The 17281-nt window shown below is 36.7% G+C and overlaps 2 protein-coding genes across 3 annotated transcripts; one reads left to right on the top strand and one right to left on the bottom strand.

The window, feature by feature from the left end:
- Positions 1 to 234: 234 nt before the first annotated feature.
- Positions 235 to 10856, bottom strand: LOC125064320 (exocyst complex component 4). Of its 2 annotated transcripts, XM_047671295.1 has the most exons (18): positions 10693 to 10856; positions 10351 to 10512; positions 9332 to 9501; positions 8775 to 8928; positions 8126 to 8249; positions 6975 to 7132; positions 5756 to 5970; positions 5445 to 5541; positions 3879 to 4044; positions 3555 to 3687; positions 3013 to 3162; positions 2641 to 2929; positions 2393 to 2524; positions 1976 to 2140; positions 1499 to 1651; positions 1318 to 1364; positions 1170 to 1241; positions 576 to 719 (listed from the first exon to the last, which is right to left on the bottom strand). In XM_047671295.1, the coding sequence occupies exons 1-18, from the start codon at positions 10747 to 10749 to the stop codon at positions 710 to 712; spliced, it is 2454 nt and encodes an 817-aa protein (XP_047527251.1). In that variant the 5' UTR covers positions 10750 to 10856; the 3' UTR covers positions 576 to 709. The 2 variants fall into 2 exon arrangements, with proteins under 2 accessions (XP_047527250.1, XP_047527251.1); XM_047671294.1 differs by having other exon boundaries at positions 235 to 719; positions 1170 to 1364.
- Positions 10857 to 11175: 319 nt separating this feature from the next.
- LOC125064223 (protein Spindly-B) lies at positions 11176 to 17211 on the top strand. Its single transcript, XM_047671169.1, has 5 exons — positions 11176 to 11960; positions 12327 to 12418; positions 13646 to 13760; positions 14717 to 14849; positions 16932 to 17211. Exons 1-5 carry the CDS (start codon positions 11273 to 11275, stop codon positions 17170 to 17172), a joined length of 1269 nt encoding a protein of 422 aa, XP_047527125.1. The 5' UTR covers positions 11176 to 11272; the 3' UTR covers positions 17173 to 17211.
- Positions 17212 to 17281: the final 70 nt, after the last annotated feature.

The raw sequence follows: 17281 nt of genomic DNA, 5'->3' as shown, positions 1-17281 counted from the left end.
AATCCAAGTATGTAAACTATGTACAATGCAAATTTTTTGTTGCCAATATCTGTTTTTTTTATTGATAATCATGAATTATATACCTAATTTTTGTATGTACGTACGATTACGTACATACAATAATTATGTATGTACGTAATACTGTTAAATAGATATTTTTTTAAATAAAATAACTTTTCGTTCATATATTTTTTAATCATTTAAAACAATTATGTATATAAATCTTTTCTCTTATTCAGTTATAAATGTGGGTATAAAATAACTTAGTTATATTATAAATATAATAATGTTTATTGAACTTACAAAATAATTAATACATCATTGCTATAACAAATATTCCTACTGAATGTGCCAATACAAAATTAATAATTACTATTCTCATAAATAAAACAATCATCTCGCTTCGCGTACATATAAGGATCATCGTGTTCAAAACAATACCCAGTTGTATAGTCTACACTTTGACATGGTGTAGTTATGTCCTAAGTCGAAAAGCTAAATCTGAGAGCATCGAGTTTATTTAAAATAAATCGTATAAGTCCGTCGGCCGTCGGTCACACGGTGACGCCGACGTGCCCGAGCGCGGCCGACAGCTGGCGCAGCTGCGCGCGCATCTCGGCGTCCGACAGCCCGCGGCGCGCCCCGATCACCTTGAACGCGTTCAGATATTCCAGCTCAGAGAACTGCGGACCTTTCTCGCGGACCGATGTTATGATTTCCTGAGGAGAAAATCAGGGTTACCGCTGATAGACTTTGTAAGAGCTCGTATGGGAAGGTACCATCTACAGCTATTCTAGCGAGAATTTCGTTTTTTTGCAGAGACAAGGGCCATGCATTGTCGATTTTTTTTTTATGGAATTGGTTGGCAGACGAGTATATGGGCCACCTGATTGTGATTGTGAAGTGAACTGAATTGGTCACCACTGCCCATATGGCGCTGTAAGAAATATTAACTATTCCTTACATCGCCAATGCGCCACCGACCTTGGGAACTAAGATGTTATGTCCCTTGTGCCTGTAGTTACACTGACTCACTCACTGCTCATTTATATCGCATTGTCGGTGTAACAGAGAGAATATCCATCGGCGGCGTCGACCATTTCTCACCGGGAAGTCCACTCGGCAGTCTGCGGTTCTATTACAAATGTTAACACTGCAGCGAGCGGTACCTCCGGCGTGCAGGCCAGCAGATGCAGGTAGGCGTGCGCGGCGTGCAGCCCGTCGTGCGGCAGCGCCAGCGCGGCGAGGCAGTGGCGCAGCGTCGCCAGCCGCGCGCCCGCCGCGCCCGCGCCCGCGCCGCGCTCGCTCTGCCAGCGCCACACCACCGCCGCCGACATCATCTCGCCCACGCCGCTCATTATGTACTGCGGACGGCCGAACGTTAGTATTGATCGCGAAACGAAGGATGTACTTCTCAAATTTCTATATCATTTGCATTCCAAGAAAGTACATTTAACATATTAGGTAATAATATTAATCATTATATTGGAGCACTGACCGCGAGTGCGGAGGGTGCGAGTAGAGCGACTGCGTGTTCGTGGAAGGCGAGCAAGCGATGCGCGAGTCTCGTGGCGCCGCCCGCCTGCTCTTCGCCTTCCGGCCCTTCGGTCTTCTCTTCTTGCCCCAGGTAGTGGAAGCACTCGATGCGCATCTTGAATTACAAAATTAAATCGTTTCTCCAACTGACAGACTCTTTATAATCGAAACTATTGTCCTGACTTTGATGGTTCTATTTCAATTTTCAATTCATCTTCAGGGCAGATCACGCGAAGGCAAGCGATTCTGATGTATAATGCGAAACGGCTACAAGTTTTTACACTCATTGGGCACGAATTGCTCATTGGCACTATTTTGTCGATTTTTTATAAACGATAAAATTTGTAAAAATAGAGTAATCGGTAAAGGTTAGGCAAGCTCATTAGTGAATAATAACAATATCGGGCTTATTAGGCCCCTGGGTGTCCGAGTGCCTTACCTCCAAGTGCAGGAACACTAAGCACTTGTGTGCGATCTCGTCGAACACGGCGGCCGTGGCGGCCATGTCGCTCTGGAACTTCTCCGACAACTTGAGCCCCGGGCCCGCCGCGTTCGACGCGCTCACTAAGCTCGGGATGGTCTTGATGTTAGTGCTCAGCCACTCCTGTGTCGTCAGTATAGATCCACATTAGGGCAGGTATGATTGACAGTTTTGCCGCTAGGTCGGCGTTTGACTGACCACTTGTAACGTCGTACTTAAATTTACGTCGCTAGCTCGGGGTTTAATTCATAATTAATACCAAATAGAGCAGCATATAGGAAGGTTTATATATACTATTTAGGATACGATTTGAAATTAAAAATACAGCCAATTTTGAATTGATGCTTTCATTATTTAAAAAAAAAAATAACGTACCATACTTTCGCAAAGTAAAGCTAGATCAACAAGTGTGTTGATGTCTGCGACTATCTCGCGGTTGGAGACCTCGCCGTCTCCCAAACTCGTTCCTAGGATCTCCGCTTCTCTTTCGTACGCTTGCTTTAGTTCCTGATTGTCAAAGATAAAAAAACTATAGTACAATGAAATTAATATTTCCATCACATGCATGCATTCAGAAGCAAACAGTACTATCACAAAGTAGATATCAATCTTACTGATCTGACCTGCGCGGTGTAGTCGCCGTGCTCGACTGCGGCGCGGTAGTTGGGCAAGGCTTGCAGGAAGCGCACGATGTCGTCGTCGGCCAGCCAGCGCGCGGCGCGGGCGGGCGGCGCGGGCGCCAGGCGCGCGTGCGCGGCGCGCGCGTGCACCGCCAGCGACGACAGCGCCACCTCGCACGCGCGCAGGGCCGCCGCCCCGCCGCACGAGCCGCAGCGCCGCGCCGCCAGCGCGCTCTCCCGCACCGCGCTCCACGCCTCGATGCAGCACGCGAACACCGGCCGCTGACCGACGCTGCACACCATAGTGGGACTCGTATTCACAAGCTGCGCTCGACTGAGGTCATGCCGAATGCCACGAATTGTTCCCATACTGACGTGTGGTCGGGCGGCAGCGCTCGCTCGCGCCAGGCGGCGGGCGCGCGCATGGCCGCGTCGATCTGCGCGCGCGCGCTGCGTGCGAGGCGCTCGCTCTCGCCCCAGCGCACGTAGTCCGAGATGAATGCGCGAAGGGAGCACTCGCCGCCTCTATAGCCGATGATACGATTTATTCAATACAACCAAATTTATAATCATGGAGGCCGTCTCATGGTCGCGGAGAAAACTATTATTTTTATAATTACTTGTCTGGAATACAAACATCACGTAAAATATATTTTTTTTTTAACTTAAACTTATCGAGTAATACCTAAACAAATAAATTAAGAAAAATGTACATAAACATATTGTATAAAAAAATTGTCGTCAGAAAATGTGTTAGTGTATAAGTGTAGGTTTAATAATGAAAAACAAAATAATTAACTTATACGACAAAAAACTAAACGAATTGCTTGTACGTCAATATTTTACCTTCGTTACCTTGAGAGAATATAAATAATCAAATTGACCAATTTAGTTAGTAGCTGTATAAGTGTATTCACCCAGGCCGCTCAAGATGGGCGCAGAGCGCATGCAGCGCTGGCAGCGCGGCGTGCAGTAGCGCGGGGTCCGGGCGGCACACCAGCGGGTAGCGCTGGCGACGCGACACCACGCCCGTGGCCGCAGGTATAGCCACTGTGACACGTATGAATACACTTAAATCATTAATATTAAAAAACATAATTATATAGTTAGAAAGCGAATAAGTTTCGGACGCTCGTTATTTTAAACAAATTGTTTTAAATGTATATATATGTATATGAACATTGTTTTAATTCTTAAACAATTGTACCATACTATACATATTATACAAAAATAACACTTACCTGTAAGTTTAAACAATTTATCGCGTCGACGCTGCGGTCGTTTCTTGGAAAAGTAATCGGAGAGACGTAACTCGGGCGCGCTGCTGTCCGTTGTATTCGCGCTTGACCGCTGCGCCGCTAAGTTAACACTTTCTATTTCTAAGTACTCCGTGAGAAGAAGTTGCATCTGTACCGAAATATTTTGAAATAAAATCTATTTATATATATATATATTTACACTGCGTTCTTCGCCTGTAGTTTACAATGTTATCACAAATCACGAATAGTACTACTAGTAATCAAAAATATATGAAAAGTTTTATAAGGTAACTTCTTTCTGCCAAAACTAAAACAGAAGGAATTCAGAACATCCAATTTTTTTTTTATTTACCCCAGTTTGCAAGAGCAAAGAATAGTAATCGTTGTATTTTATTAAATATTTATATTTCGGTGAGATAACGTAATTTCTGTAATGTGTATCTTTACATTTTTTATTTATAAGTAAATTAAACAAGTATTTTAATTGATCAATGTGTATAGAGACACCATGTTGTAACAAAACAAAAGCTGTAAAACTTTGCGCACAAATTGTGATCAATTTAAAAGCTGATGTACTCAATCGAATGACTATTCGTGCAATCTATATCAATCTTAATTTTTGTTGAGTTAAACAATCAACAAAAATTAAGGCATTAATTTAAAGTAATCAAATTATTAAGTTTGTCTCTCGGGACATTTTGTAATATTATGTATAAAAATATTAATGCTTTTGTGAGAAAAAGTGATATTCATAACATTGGTATAAGGATCAAACACAATCGAATTACATCATACTCGTCTGCATAGAGTCAGTGATTATTTTGTGCGGCATAATATATGACTTTACAACATAATTAGAACCAGAAAGCTTTGAAAATGCCTCTGTTTCCAAATTAGAAAATGTAATTGAACGCTTGTGTGTAAAGGGCTAATAGGCAAACGATAGTACACCTTGGGAATTAAATGATCGCTTCATGATATTAATAATAAACAGTGGGAGTTGTTGGTTTGAAAATCAATAAGTAAGAGCGTCTTCTATACTGGTTTGAATGCAAATGCGAGCACTGTAGCGGTAGTTATGAAGGTATCAAAATAATGCTTTCCCAACTATTCCACGGACTTTTGGACATCCCTTCGTAGATATTTCAAATTATTCTCTACTCTCTTTTATGCGAATACGATAATATCAGCGAATGTCTAACATGATACTAATCTATTTTATATAGAATGAATTAAATTAGTTATCAATTATGATGATACAAAAATAATGCCCCTGAATTTTTTCCTAACTATTTCACGGACATTTGGAACCACCTTCGTAGATATTAAAAAATATTCACACGATTACATAATTTTCTAACATCTCGAATTTATTGTGGGGGAGCTGATGAGCACTGCTAGGGCGCGGTGAAGCGAGTCGTGAGAGTACTGTCTGTTACACACTCACGACTTGTTGCACCGCGCCCAGTAGAACAAGACGCTGCGCAGAAAAGCGAGCTAACATGTCGATGGCGTCAGAATTACTTAATCAGGCTCAAAAATACTTACGACTTGTTGCACCGCACTCCAGTAGTGGTGCTCGGAGTGCAGTCCGCGCTCACTCAGTGAATGCCGCTGCAGTGCTGCTCGCCAAAGCTGCAATAAGCTATAAAACAAATATAAACACATTTAATGCCTTTTTTGCAAAATGAAGCTTACAGTCTCGAAAATATTAAATCATTCTAAATTCAAACCAAATAACCATAAGAAATATGTAATCGGTGAGTTTAGTTACACCAAGTTCTAGAGTAAAAAAATATACAATAAGATTGAAGGCGGAGTTATCGTGAGACCAATAATTATCACACCTTATTATTTACCGTTTATTTCTAGTTCCACAAGCTTTAAATTCTTCTGCTAAACATGTCACCAGTCGCGCCAACGGTCTACCCGTCTCTGTCACACCTTCCACTTCTGTTATCTCTAGATCTTCTTCTCCATCTGCATCGGTTTCAATCTCGACTTCATCAATGATACGTCGCGACACTGAGTCGATAACTTCCAGTAATTCGTTCTGAATTTGCACTTTGAATTTCTGAAAAGATGCTTAGATAACTGAATGATATTGTTAAGGGATATAATAAATTTTATCGAGTTTTACGTCAATAAAAACGAGATTTTAAAATTGGATTAACAGTACTATTAATCCAATGTTTTACTGTACGCCTTGTAGTTCTCAGTACGAGATACGGTATATGAAATATAAAATACCCGTGTGTACCAGCAACCGCTGACGTGACTTTTGACAAAACAAGTTAAAGCTTGTATTATTTAACAGTGTTCGATAGTGGCTTAACTAAGCTATGCGAATGTCATACAATCATTGCCATTATTAAATAACATTTTATGGTCTTCTATTTCTTATACCGTTTCTCAGATTATTACGCAAAGTAGAAAAGAGTTACCAATATCTTATCTTATGGGGGTCACAGATTTAGAATAAGAGAATTTTCATTTTGCTCCTAAATCGAGCATGAATTTATCGCACGTGTAGCAGGGAGATAATCATGGAGTTAATGCTTATTGACTTCCAGGCAAGAGACATAACATACATATATAATTGTATTTAACTAACATGACTGTATTTTTAGATGTTGAAAAGGAGTAACTACTGAGTTTCTTGCCGGTTCTTTTCGGTAGAATCTACATTCCGAACCGGTCGTAGCTTTACTTTAAATAGTTTGTTAAATGACGATTCAAAAGTGCTTGTAAAAGCCTACTTGAATAAAGTATATTTTGATTTTTGTAAGTCCCCAGCGAGAATTTCCTTTGATATTGAAGTCAAAATGATTTTTTCTTGCGATTCCCATACTAATGGAATAAAGTAAATGTAGATGCATTTTGCGGCGACAGCATTATTTCTATCATTCTACTCAATTTAAAAAAAAAGTGAAATATTAAAAAAAAAACTATTTTTTTTTTAGTAAATAATGTGGCGTTTGTGAGGTTTCAATATAAATAAGCTGTCAAAAACCTAATTAAGGTATTCGTTAATAGTTCAGTTAACAATATCATAATATAATACTATTTAAGTCTTACCTCGGTTGCTTCTTTCAACTGCTCCAACACACCCAAGGCTTCGAGTGATATCATGACAGTAGTTTCAAACGTTTTATCCTCTTCTGTGAGAGACGCTTCGTACTCTGGTGTTATGTCTTGCAAATACGCATCTGTCACCTCTTCGCTCTTTGTTAATTCTGAAAATTATTTATCTTCTTTATTTACTTCTAATCTTATATAGGGTGTCATTTTAAGTGGAAAGTTTATTCTACCACGAACGAGAGAAACGAAGATTACAAAAAGACTAGATATTTCAAATAGCTTTTCCTTTATCATTATTATTGTTATATATTTTTTTAAGGAAATAAAGTTGAATTCCCACTATAAGCGAGTAATGATATTGTTTATACTGGTTTTAAGAATATTTGAATATTTACGTAATAGCGAAATTGCGCATCAGAAGAAGCATTTGAAGTTTAAAATCTGAGATAATATTTTCTTTTGAAATCGTTATAAGCTGTGTTTTATATATAAGGTCTCATTAGTCCTGTGACTAACGGGTTCTAGTTTCCAGCGAAGATCTGCTGATGTTTATGAATAAGATAAATCATTAAACGCCATAATGTAATAAAATAAAATATATAAAAAGGCAAAAGGGTGAACCCGTGGATGCTTTTGCATTAGAATTAGCAACCTGTAAATTTTCCCACTGCTGGGCTAAAGGCCTCCTCTTCCTTTGAGGAGAAGGTTTGGAGCATATTCCACCACGCTGTTCCAATGCGAGTTGGTGGAATACACATGTGGCAGAATTTCATTGAAATTAGACACATGCAGGTTTCCTCACGATGTTTTCTTTCACCGCCGAGCACGAGATGAATTATAAACACAAATTAAAAAAAATGCCTGGTGAAAACCCAGGCGGTTTGAACCTGAAATCATTGGTTAAGATGCACGCGTTCTAACCACTGGGCCATCTCGGCTAACAAGCTACTTTAATAACATTCACGGATCTTAACCGTGGATGTTATTAAATTAATAAAAAAATAACTGGTTCGATTTGTTACAATGACAGACGAGAAAATGCTACTACAATTGTATTTAAATACCGCGAACTGTCAGGGTTACTCTTGTATTTAATTTAAATATATTACGCGAATGTACATAAAACCGAAGTATTAAGTATTGAGTACCAGCAAGCAGCAACGCCGTCCGCCGCCTCGCCGACAGCCCCCGCCCCAGCGGGGCGCGCTCCCCGCGGTACACGGCCGCGCTAATCCGACGCACTATTATGTCGACCAACTCTTTCTTCTTAGCCTGTAGTCATGTCATAGAGATTTTTTCAATGTTTTCAAATGTCCTCACCATTTAAACACAGTAGTAATCAGTTAATAAGCCAGTTGTGCGGCATAAAAGAGTATGTCTGTGGTAGTGAAACAGTACGTTAGGCAGTCTTTAACTTGCGAGTTTCCAAGTCTATAATTCGTGATACCGTTAGATTGAACCGTATACGAGACTAGGGCAAGTGATTAAAAATGTAACAACGGCGAGGAACGACAAATTTATTATTAGCATTGCGTTAGTAAGTCATATTTTGACTTCGTTTGAGATTAAAAGTAAAAAGTTTAATTCGTTTCTGATCTAGATAAATTCGGCAGTTATAAAAGAACGCCATATGAATAAGAAAATTAACTGCGACTGGAATAGGTTCAAAATTGCGTGCAGGAGAACCATTACTTATCTCTCGTTGATAATTACAATCCGTTCTTGCTTTGTAGATTACTCTTCATTGACGAATTCAGCTTTTGTCATAAATCAAACAAAAGACGGATAGAGACACACCTGCAGCTGCGCGGTGGTGGCGCTGAGCGCGTGAACGCGAGGCAGCTCCGTGCTGGCGGTGAGCAGCGCCCCGCGCAGAGCCTGCGCCGCGCCCAGCACGCGCCCTGCGCTCGCCAGCTCGCGCGCACTCCGCTCCGAAACCACCACACGCTCTCTGTTTTAACACAAAAGTACAACTGATAATCCCTATGCAAGCCTGCATGTTTGACACCATTGACAGCATAAGGATGCTTACATTTCTTACATGGCTAATGTGTATCAGTAGTAAAGGTTTTACCATTAGTTGCCGCAGTTGTATGTCTGCCATCCAAACAGAATATATTACTACAGTTGTTTTGTTTAAAGAAAACAAAAAGATTATTGACATAATACATTTAATTTATACAACATAACCATTTCCGGATAAGCATTGAAATATTTCAAAATGCCTTTTTTAAAAGTAACAGAAAAAAAAAGAAAAAAATGAAAGGGCAAACAATAAAGGCAATAATTTTCCAAAAAAAAATAAAAAATCTGCATAATTATGATACGATATGTTTATATAAAAAAAAACTCACATATCTGTAAGCATTCTTAAAGCATGATGGTGTGTTCGAGCATCAGCCCAGAGACGTCTCAAATCATCCCTTCTGACACGCAGCAATGCTCTACATGCGCCCAATCTAGCTTCAGCTGCAGAACAGTGCTGACCCCAAGCACCAAGAGCGGAACATACTGCACTAAATTTCTGCAATATTAATATTTATGATTTATGTTATACTTGATTAACATACTACGCGGTGGCGTAACATGGGGGGGTGGGGGTGTTGATTGCGGTCCGCACGGGGCGGCACTTTGCCGGGGGCGGTGCTGCAAAGGTGGCAGTTAGAGAAAAAAAAAAATCTTTCAGTGTTTTTTTTTGTCATTGCCAGGTACATCTATGCATGGGTGATGCAAGCGCAAGCTTTCTCAATAACTATTACTTATAATAAAAAAAAATTATAATGGTTTGCAAAAATAAGAGGGCAGCAAATTTGGAATCCGCACCGGTTGCTAGTGACCTATGCTACGCCACTGATACTACACAAATGATACATTCGGTAACTTCAATAGTTTAATATTATGTACAACATTTGCATTTTCAAAATTACAACAACAATTCAACAAATTCTTTATTAAAATTCAAAGTAAAGTTTGGTTTTCAGAAATAGATTCTAAAATAGTTTAGAAGCATAATAAAAACAGAATATTGATATTAAAGACTTTTAATTTAATAAACTATTTATTTTGACTGTTAAATTTTAAATTTACATTTGTAAAACACAATTCTATACCAATAATAGTACTCAGTATGATATACTATCAATATAGCCCATTGGAAACTGTATAAGTATTCAGACTTATGATAAAATTAAAGAAAAATGTTTCCGCTGAAATGTGACAAACTCTTTAAAGTATAAGAGATTTTTGAAAAAATGGAGCACAATAGAACCCAGTCTAATATAGCATAGATATATCACCATAGCTTCACAATATTGATTATTTGAATATGTTAATAATAAATAAAATTATCTTTCCACTAAAATATTTTACTTACTTGCATAACATCAGTAATTTCTTGAGCATGAGCTGCAACTAACTCATCGAGCCTAGCGTCACTCTTCTTATATTCTTTTTCTAATTTTGCTCTCTCTTTTTCTCTTTGTTCATTTGTCTCACTCGCTGATAAAGTACGAATCACCGACATGAGCAACCCACTCTTTGAAAAATAAAATTAAATACATAATTTTAAATAAATGGGATTTTAAATGGGAACACTTTTATTTGAAATCTTAAAATATTACTTAAATAGATACAGACTTCTAGTTTTCAGGTCTTATAGGAAATAAATTCTTCATAGGAATTAGTTATTGGGTATATATAAACAGTTTTCTCTTACCGTTTCCTTCCCTTGTTTCACTCCTCGAGGTGGCTTAGTAGGTGGTGGTGATGACATTTTGATGATTTTTGACTTGAGAAAATGTATTTAGTTTTCGTTTGATAATATTCACTAAATCATTACAAGTTTCAGTCTATAGAAGTAAATTTTCATTCCACCACTGCCCGAACCCTATTGGCCGAACTGAAAATTTGACATTTAAAATGTCAGTGTGATGTTTTCATTCTTGATTACTCGAGACAGGAAGGTTCAAAGAGTATAATATCTCTTTATACTCTATGGTTTGAATTTAAATGCTATTGGCAAATCATTGTTATTTAATATTTAACTATTATTATTTTTAAAGTTTTAAAGTATATCTTCGGGATTAATTGCTAAGATATTTAAAAGTAAATCGATGAAAATAATAACATCAAAATATTATATTATTTTGATTCAGATGTTAAACGATAATGTCAAGTGACATATTAGTAAATAATTATTTTCAAATATTACCGTTGAGTTTATTTTATAGTAAGATTTAAGTTCAGAATATTATTACAACTATTATTGCCGTTGAATTGTTACAAAAAAGATAAAAATGGATTATTCGACAATTAGTAACAAAACTAACGTAACAGAAGCTGAGGATTTAACAGGCAGTGAACTTTCTGAACAGTATTACTCTCTTCGAAAACAATACGAGAATTTATCCAGCAACTATGAAACTATTAAACAAGAGCTCCATGATACAAGACGAAGTTATCAAACTGCTTTAGACGTGCAGAGTCATCTCACTGCTGAATTAGAAAGCTATCAAGCAGATGAAAAAAAACGTAGAAGCGAACTAACATCACGTATTACTGCTTATCAAGAAGAAATATCAGCATTGAGACAAGAACGTACTGATTTGGCAGAACGACATGTAAGTGATATTAGAACATTAGAAATAGAAAATAAACGTTTGAAAGAGGAACAAGTTATTGTTAATCGACAATCCCCCGTGCCTGATACCTCTGAAATAGACGAAACGCGTGCAGCACTGTCGGCTGCAGCATCTGAAGCGTTTGCAGCGAAAACTGCGCTTGAACAAGCACGAGTCGAAATCTGTTCATGGCAGATGAAAGTTGAAGAGTTAGTTACACAAGTAAGTGAGCTTCGTTTAGCCGCGGAAATAAGGAAAGAGGAATTAAACGCAGCTGGGGAGCGAGAAGCTGCGGCGCTTGCGGATTTAGCAGAAGCTAGAGCTTTGCTTCACCAAGTTGATTCTCAAGATGCCCAACCACATGGTAATTCATTTAATTTATGAATAAAAATGTTGAAACTCTTATTGCAGTCAGATTCAATTTTGTGACATACTTAAACATGCTAAAGTCAAATTAAGTATAAAATTATATAGGTTTTATTAAATTTTATGAATAAATTATGATTCTATAATAAAAATGTGTAAAATTATGCAGGCGTTTGGCAACTTAATCAGAATGTATAAAAAAGAAGAATAAGAGATTATAAACTGTTTACAAATCCAATCCACGATAGACTTGATACCCAGGAAAAGTATATTAAGTATATATAAAAAAAAAATTATAATGTATTGTATCAGCAATTGAGATTACATAACTTGAAATTTTTGCTCAAAGATATATTATTTTCAGCTGCTAAAGGTAATTCAATATTTGCTGAAGTTGAAGATAAGAGACAAGAGATGGCTAAAAATCTAATTCAAATGAAACAAACTAATTCTAGGGTAAGTGTGTTAAAGCTTTTTGAGATTCTATAAACATTGTGTTAAATTATTTAAACAAAAAAAATATAAAGGAACAAAACCACAAATAAAGAAATATGTATTTATAGATTTTTAAACAACTTCAATCAATATTTCTATATGTATAGGTATAGGTATCTATGTTATTGGCTAGGTTTATATTGAAATGTATTAATAATAATTTTTTTTATGTATAATATGCAATCAGTTGTGAAACTGAGTTGATGGGTATAGAGAAAGTAATTATTGCTGAAAGAGGGCCATTGCCCTAGCTCTCCATTCCAGCAGTACATCAGCTCGCTTGAGTCTATTAATATGATTTTGCAGTAGTAGCACATGTGATAGATGGTTTGAGTGGTCTGCTAATTTATTGACATACTTTTTTGAATATTGATAGACCTCTTCTAGGATGGTCGGGATTTCCAAATATTCGCGGATTCCAGAGTTGCGGGCGAACCAGGGCTCTAAAGATATGACTGTGAGGATGTTGTTTTGGTTTTTCTGTAGTCTCAAGATGTTGAAATTGCTGGCAGTTAATCAGAGTTGTATCCCATACGTTCAAATAGGTTTGATAATCGAACAATATACTCTGAACTTGGTAGTTAGGAATAGAGCCGATTCTCTTCCTAGAAGCCAGAGAAAGGTTTTTAAAACGAATTTTAATCTCGTCTTGATTTTCTGTCTATATGGTCCTTCCACATTATCCGTTGCTCCAGGTGGAATCCCAGGTATTTGACACAAGTAGTCTGGGGGAGTCGATCTTGACCCAGATTGATTGGAGGGCAGGTATGACATTTCAGTGTAAAGGTGACTTGGTGAGACTTAGGTGGACACTAGCTTTTATACGCCACTTGTTCAGCCAAGCATTGTTGTCGTTAAGCTGAATTTGTAGTGATCTGCTTTCCTCGTTGCTACTACAGGCTATGAAAGCGGCATCATCGGCGAAAGTTGCTACATCTAATCCAGGTGACCAAGTCACCTAGGTCACAAGTAAATATGTTGTAGAGGACTGGTCTAAGCACGCAGCCTTGTGGTACGCCCGCTTTGCAACTCGATGTTTTACTTGGAATGTTCTCTTATCATGATATCAGTCGGTATTAATAAATGAGACTGTTCTTTGGAGAAATGAGCCATGTCGTGTATGATAATTGTATTCACGTAAATCTACATCATATACAATTTAAAAAAAACTTAATATTTGTGTTTCAGTTAAGAAGAGATCTGGCAAATAAGCAAGCAGAGTTAGAAGCTCTTCTGCATGAGAAACAAACAGTTTGGGAACAGCAAGCCGGAGCAGCTGCTCATCATGACCGTGAACTTATTGGTAAGAAATTAATTGTATTAGATCCTCTTTTTAATTTCAGATTATTTGTAAATATGTTACCACATTTTTAACTATAGAAATGATAACCTTATAGTCTACCAAATTTCATATTTCTGATTTCATTATTTCGTAACGTCATACAATACGTCATCCCATGTTTAATACATTAGCCGTTTTCAAAAATTCTGATGCAATTGACCATTACGTATGTTCACTTCACCTTCACCTGTTATATTTTTAAGGCAATAATGCGTATACGCAACAAGTAACTAAGTTACATGCTTTTTGTTTTTCCGTAGTCAACTGTTTGATCCTTAAACGTTTTATGCCCACCAAGTCCATTTAATTTTCAAATTAATTAAGTAACACTAAATATTATGTGTTTGAGTCTTTATTAATACATAGATTATAGCCGTAACACCAATTTCAGTTTCCCTGACGTCCAAAATTACGAAATTACTGACAATCTTTCATCATCTATTTTACTCCTTAAACAATTAATTTACACTTTCATCAATAATTTCAAGATGTCTTATAGCAACACCTACTAATTCAGATTCCACTATATTATAAATGTTTTCTTTATTGGTATTTAACATGAATATAATCTAAGTCGTAAAGAACATTTTTAGTTTTGGGAAATGCCTGATTTTTTACGAAGCCGTCTTATGAAAATAAACATGGTTAACATTTACAACAACAATACTAAAACCATATTTCATTTGATTGTTCATAAAATGTTTATTTTTGAAGGTCAATAATATCACTTATTTCTAATTATTTACAACGTATTTTTTTGCGAGATGTAATGTCCATTAGAGATGCTAAATTACTCCAAAGCAGTAATGCTTCGACGTGAAGCACTATAATGAATAGTGGGTAGAAAAGAGATAACTAAATCGCCTAAAGTTATTGAGAATATGGAACTGTTACTATTTAATATTTTTATTGTACAGAGAGCTACGAAGATCGCATCACTCAACTCGAAGGCTTATGCGAGAGGCAAAGACGAGAGTTGGCGCGATGGTTCGGTAAACTGTGTGAACCAACCGAACAGGGCTGGCTCCCGGGTGTATTGGATCATCTAAAGTAAGTACTTTATAGTTTTTTAATTTTTTATATTGATAGAATATATTCAGTCAATTTATTTGACATAATGACATAGAGCACAAATAAGATTTCATAAGGCAACAATGATGAGTGCTAATTTTAACCAATATTTTTAAGAATAACTCTTGATTTGAAAGTGTCTTATCAATCTTATGTCTTATATACATATGTATTTTCATTAACAAAAATTTTGGGGAATTTTGTTAAATAATTGAAATCTAGTTAAGGTTATTGATCCCTGATTTATCTAGGCAACCTATTTGCGATTTATGAATGTACATTATATCTGACATATAATCATTGTTATCATCAATAAGCGTATATATTTCATATAATATATTTTAGCCTATAACTAAAATTATATATAATGTAAATTTTGAATATAGTATTATGTCTTAATCGGTTTAGTTAAAATCATACGAGTTTCGGGTCTTGCTCGAGATTTTTGTAACAAAGTAGGAATACATTAAATTATACATTAATAATGACAATAATAATTTGCTATAATTAAATTGACCAATACAGATATATCTCATTTACAAATTAAAACAAGAACCTCATTAACTAAACACAAATACCTGCATCCAAAATCTGCTATTGAAAGAATGACCATTAAAAGAGAGAAAGGGGGAAGAGGGTTAGTTGATCTAAAAATGTTGTTGGAAAGCCAAATAAGCAACCTGAGAATTTTTTTCTATAACAAAACTGAGAGTTCAATACACAAAGCCGTGGTAGAGATTGACGACAAAATAACACCATTAAATTTAAAAGAAACTCACATCACTTATAAGTTACAGAATACTAGCGAAAAGGAGAAACTAGATTCATGGCGACAGAAACAACTACATGGCAGACATATTAAAGACTTAGAACAACAGGATATTGATTCTGTAGCTTCAAACAAATGGCTAAAATTAGGTTACCTATTCCCTGAAACAGAAGGATTCTTGATTTCAATACAAGATCAAGTCATCAATACTAAAAATTACAGGAAACACATAATTAAAGATCCAAGCTCTCTAGACAACCGATGTAGAAAATGACACAAAAATCCAGAAACCATTCAGCACATAATAAACGCATGCCCACTTTTAACACAGAACGACTACACACACCGACATAACCAAATCGCACATTACGTGCATCAAAAACTTGCCATTAAATATAAACTGTTACCGCCTAAAGTAGAACCATACTACCAGTACACACCCAAAGCCGTTCTAGAGAGTCCCAGTTATAGGATGTACTTTGACCGAGCTATACTAACAGACAAAACGATTTATTGTAATAGACCAGACATCACCGTAGTTGATAAAGCTAACAAAACTGCATATTTAATAGACATAGCCGTTCCTAATACCCATAATATAAAACAAACAATTGCAGATAAAATACATAAATACTCTGAACTTAAAGAAGAGATACTTAGAATATGGAATTTGGACAAAGTGTACATCGTTCCACTGGTACTCTCCAGCACGGGAGTAATCCCAAATCATCTACACCATACTATTAAATTACTACAACTCCCAGAAAATGCATATATCACCATGCAAAAAGCTGCCATCCTAAATACATGCCGTATTGTACGTCATTTTCTTCAGGATGAACCTACATAAAACATATTGACTACATAAATAAGATCATTTACTTGGCCATGCCCGTAAATGGTTTACAAAAATACCAGCTCTCGGCTGAGAAAAACACATATCGTATTAAATAATAATAAAACAGCATGGTTTAAACGGGAGAAGTAAAGATAAACTTGGCTTTTCATATTCCAACGCCGAACAGAAATACTGAGTATTGTTGTGTTCCTGTTTGAAGGTTGAGTGAGCTAGTGTAGCTAGATGAAAAAGGGGCATAACATCTTAGTTTTAAAGGTTGGTAGCCTATTGGCGCTGTAAGGGATTTTTAATATAACTTAGTGCCAATGTATATCGGCGGTGGTGACTCCCACCATCGGGTGGCCAATTTTTAACAAATTATGAAAAGTTTACGACTTTTTAAAAACACGAACAATATTTTTTTTTATTTTCAATTTTTTTTTTTCATTTATAGAAATGAATGCGAGCAACTACGAGCCGAAGTATTATCTAGAGGGGCGGCTCAGTTGGCCAGCGCGGCACAAGTGAGAGAGTTACGAAGGAAAATCGCCCTTCTTACCGCTACAGGCGTTAAGCAATCTCCTGTACAAACAAACGACGTCGATAGAGACGATATAGGCATGCAGAAAGTAACCATACAAGTTAACAATAGACCGACTCCAGATGATGTTAGGAAAAAAGTGTCCTTTAATTGATAATGTTTAAGGTGTACAACGAATGTAAATAAAAAATAATTATTTCTAAAACTGTATTTAATTTTTAATGTTTCTTCGTAGATTAATAAAAGAAAATTATATAATGTGT

Source organism: Vanessa atalanta, chromosome 5 (genome assembly GCF_905147765.1).
Source record: "Vanessa atalanta chromosome 5, ilVanAtal1.2, whole genome shotgun sequence".
NCBI classification, from domain to species: domain Eukaryota; kingdom Metazoa; phylum Arthropoda; class Insecta; order Lepidoptera; family Nymphalidae; genus Vanessa; species Vanessa atalanta.
Note: the sequence above shows the minus strand (reverse complement) of the source record. Positions and strands in the feature narration are given on the sequence as shown.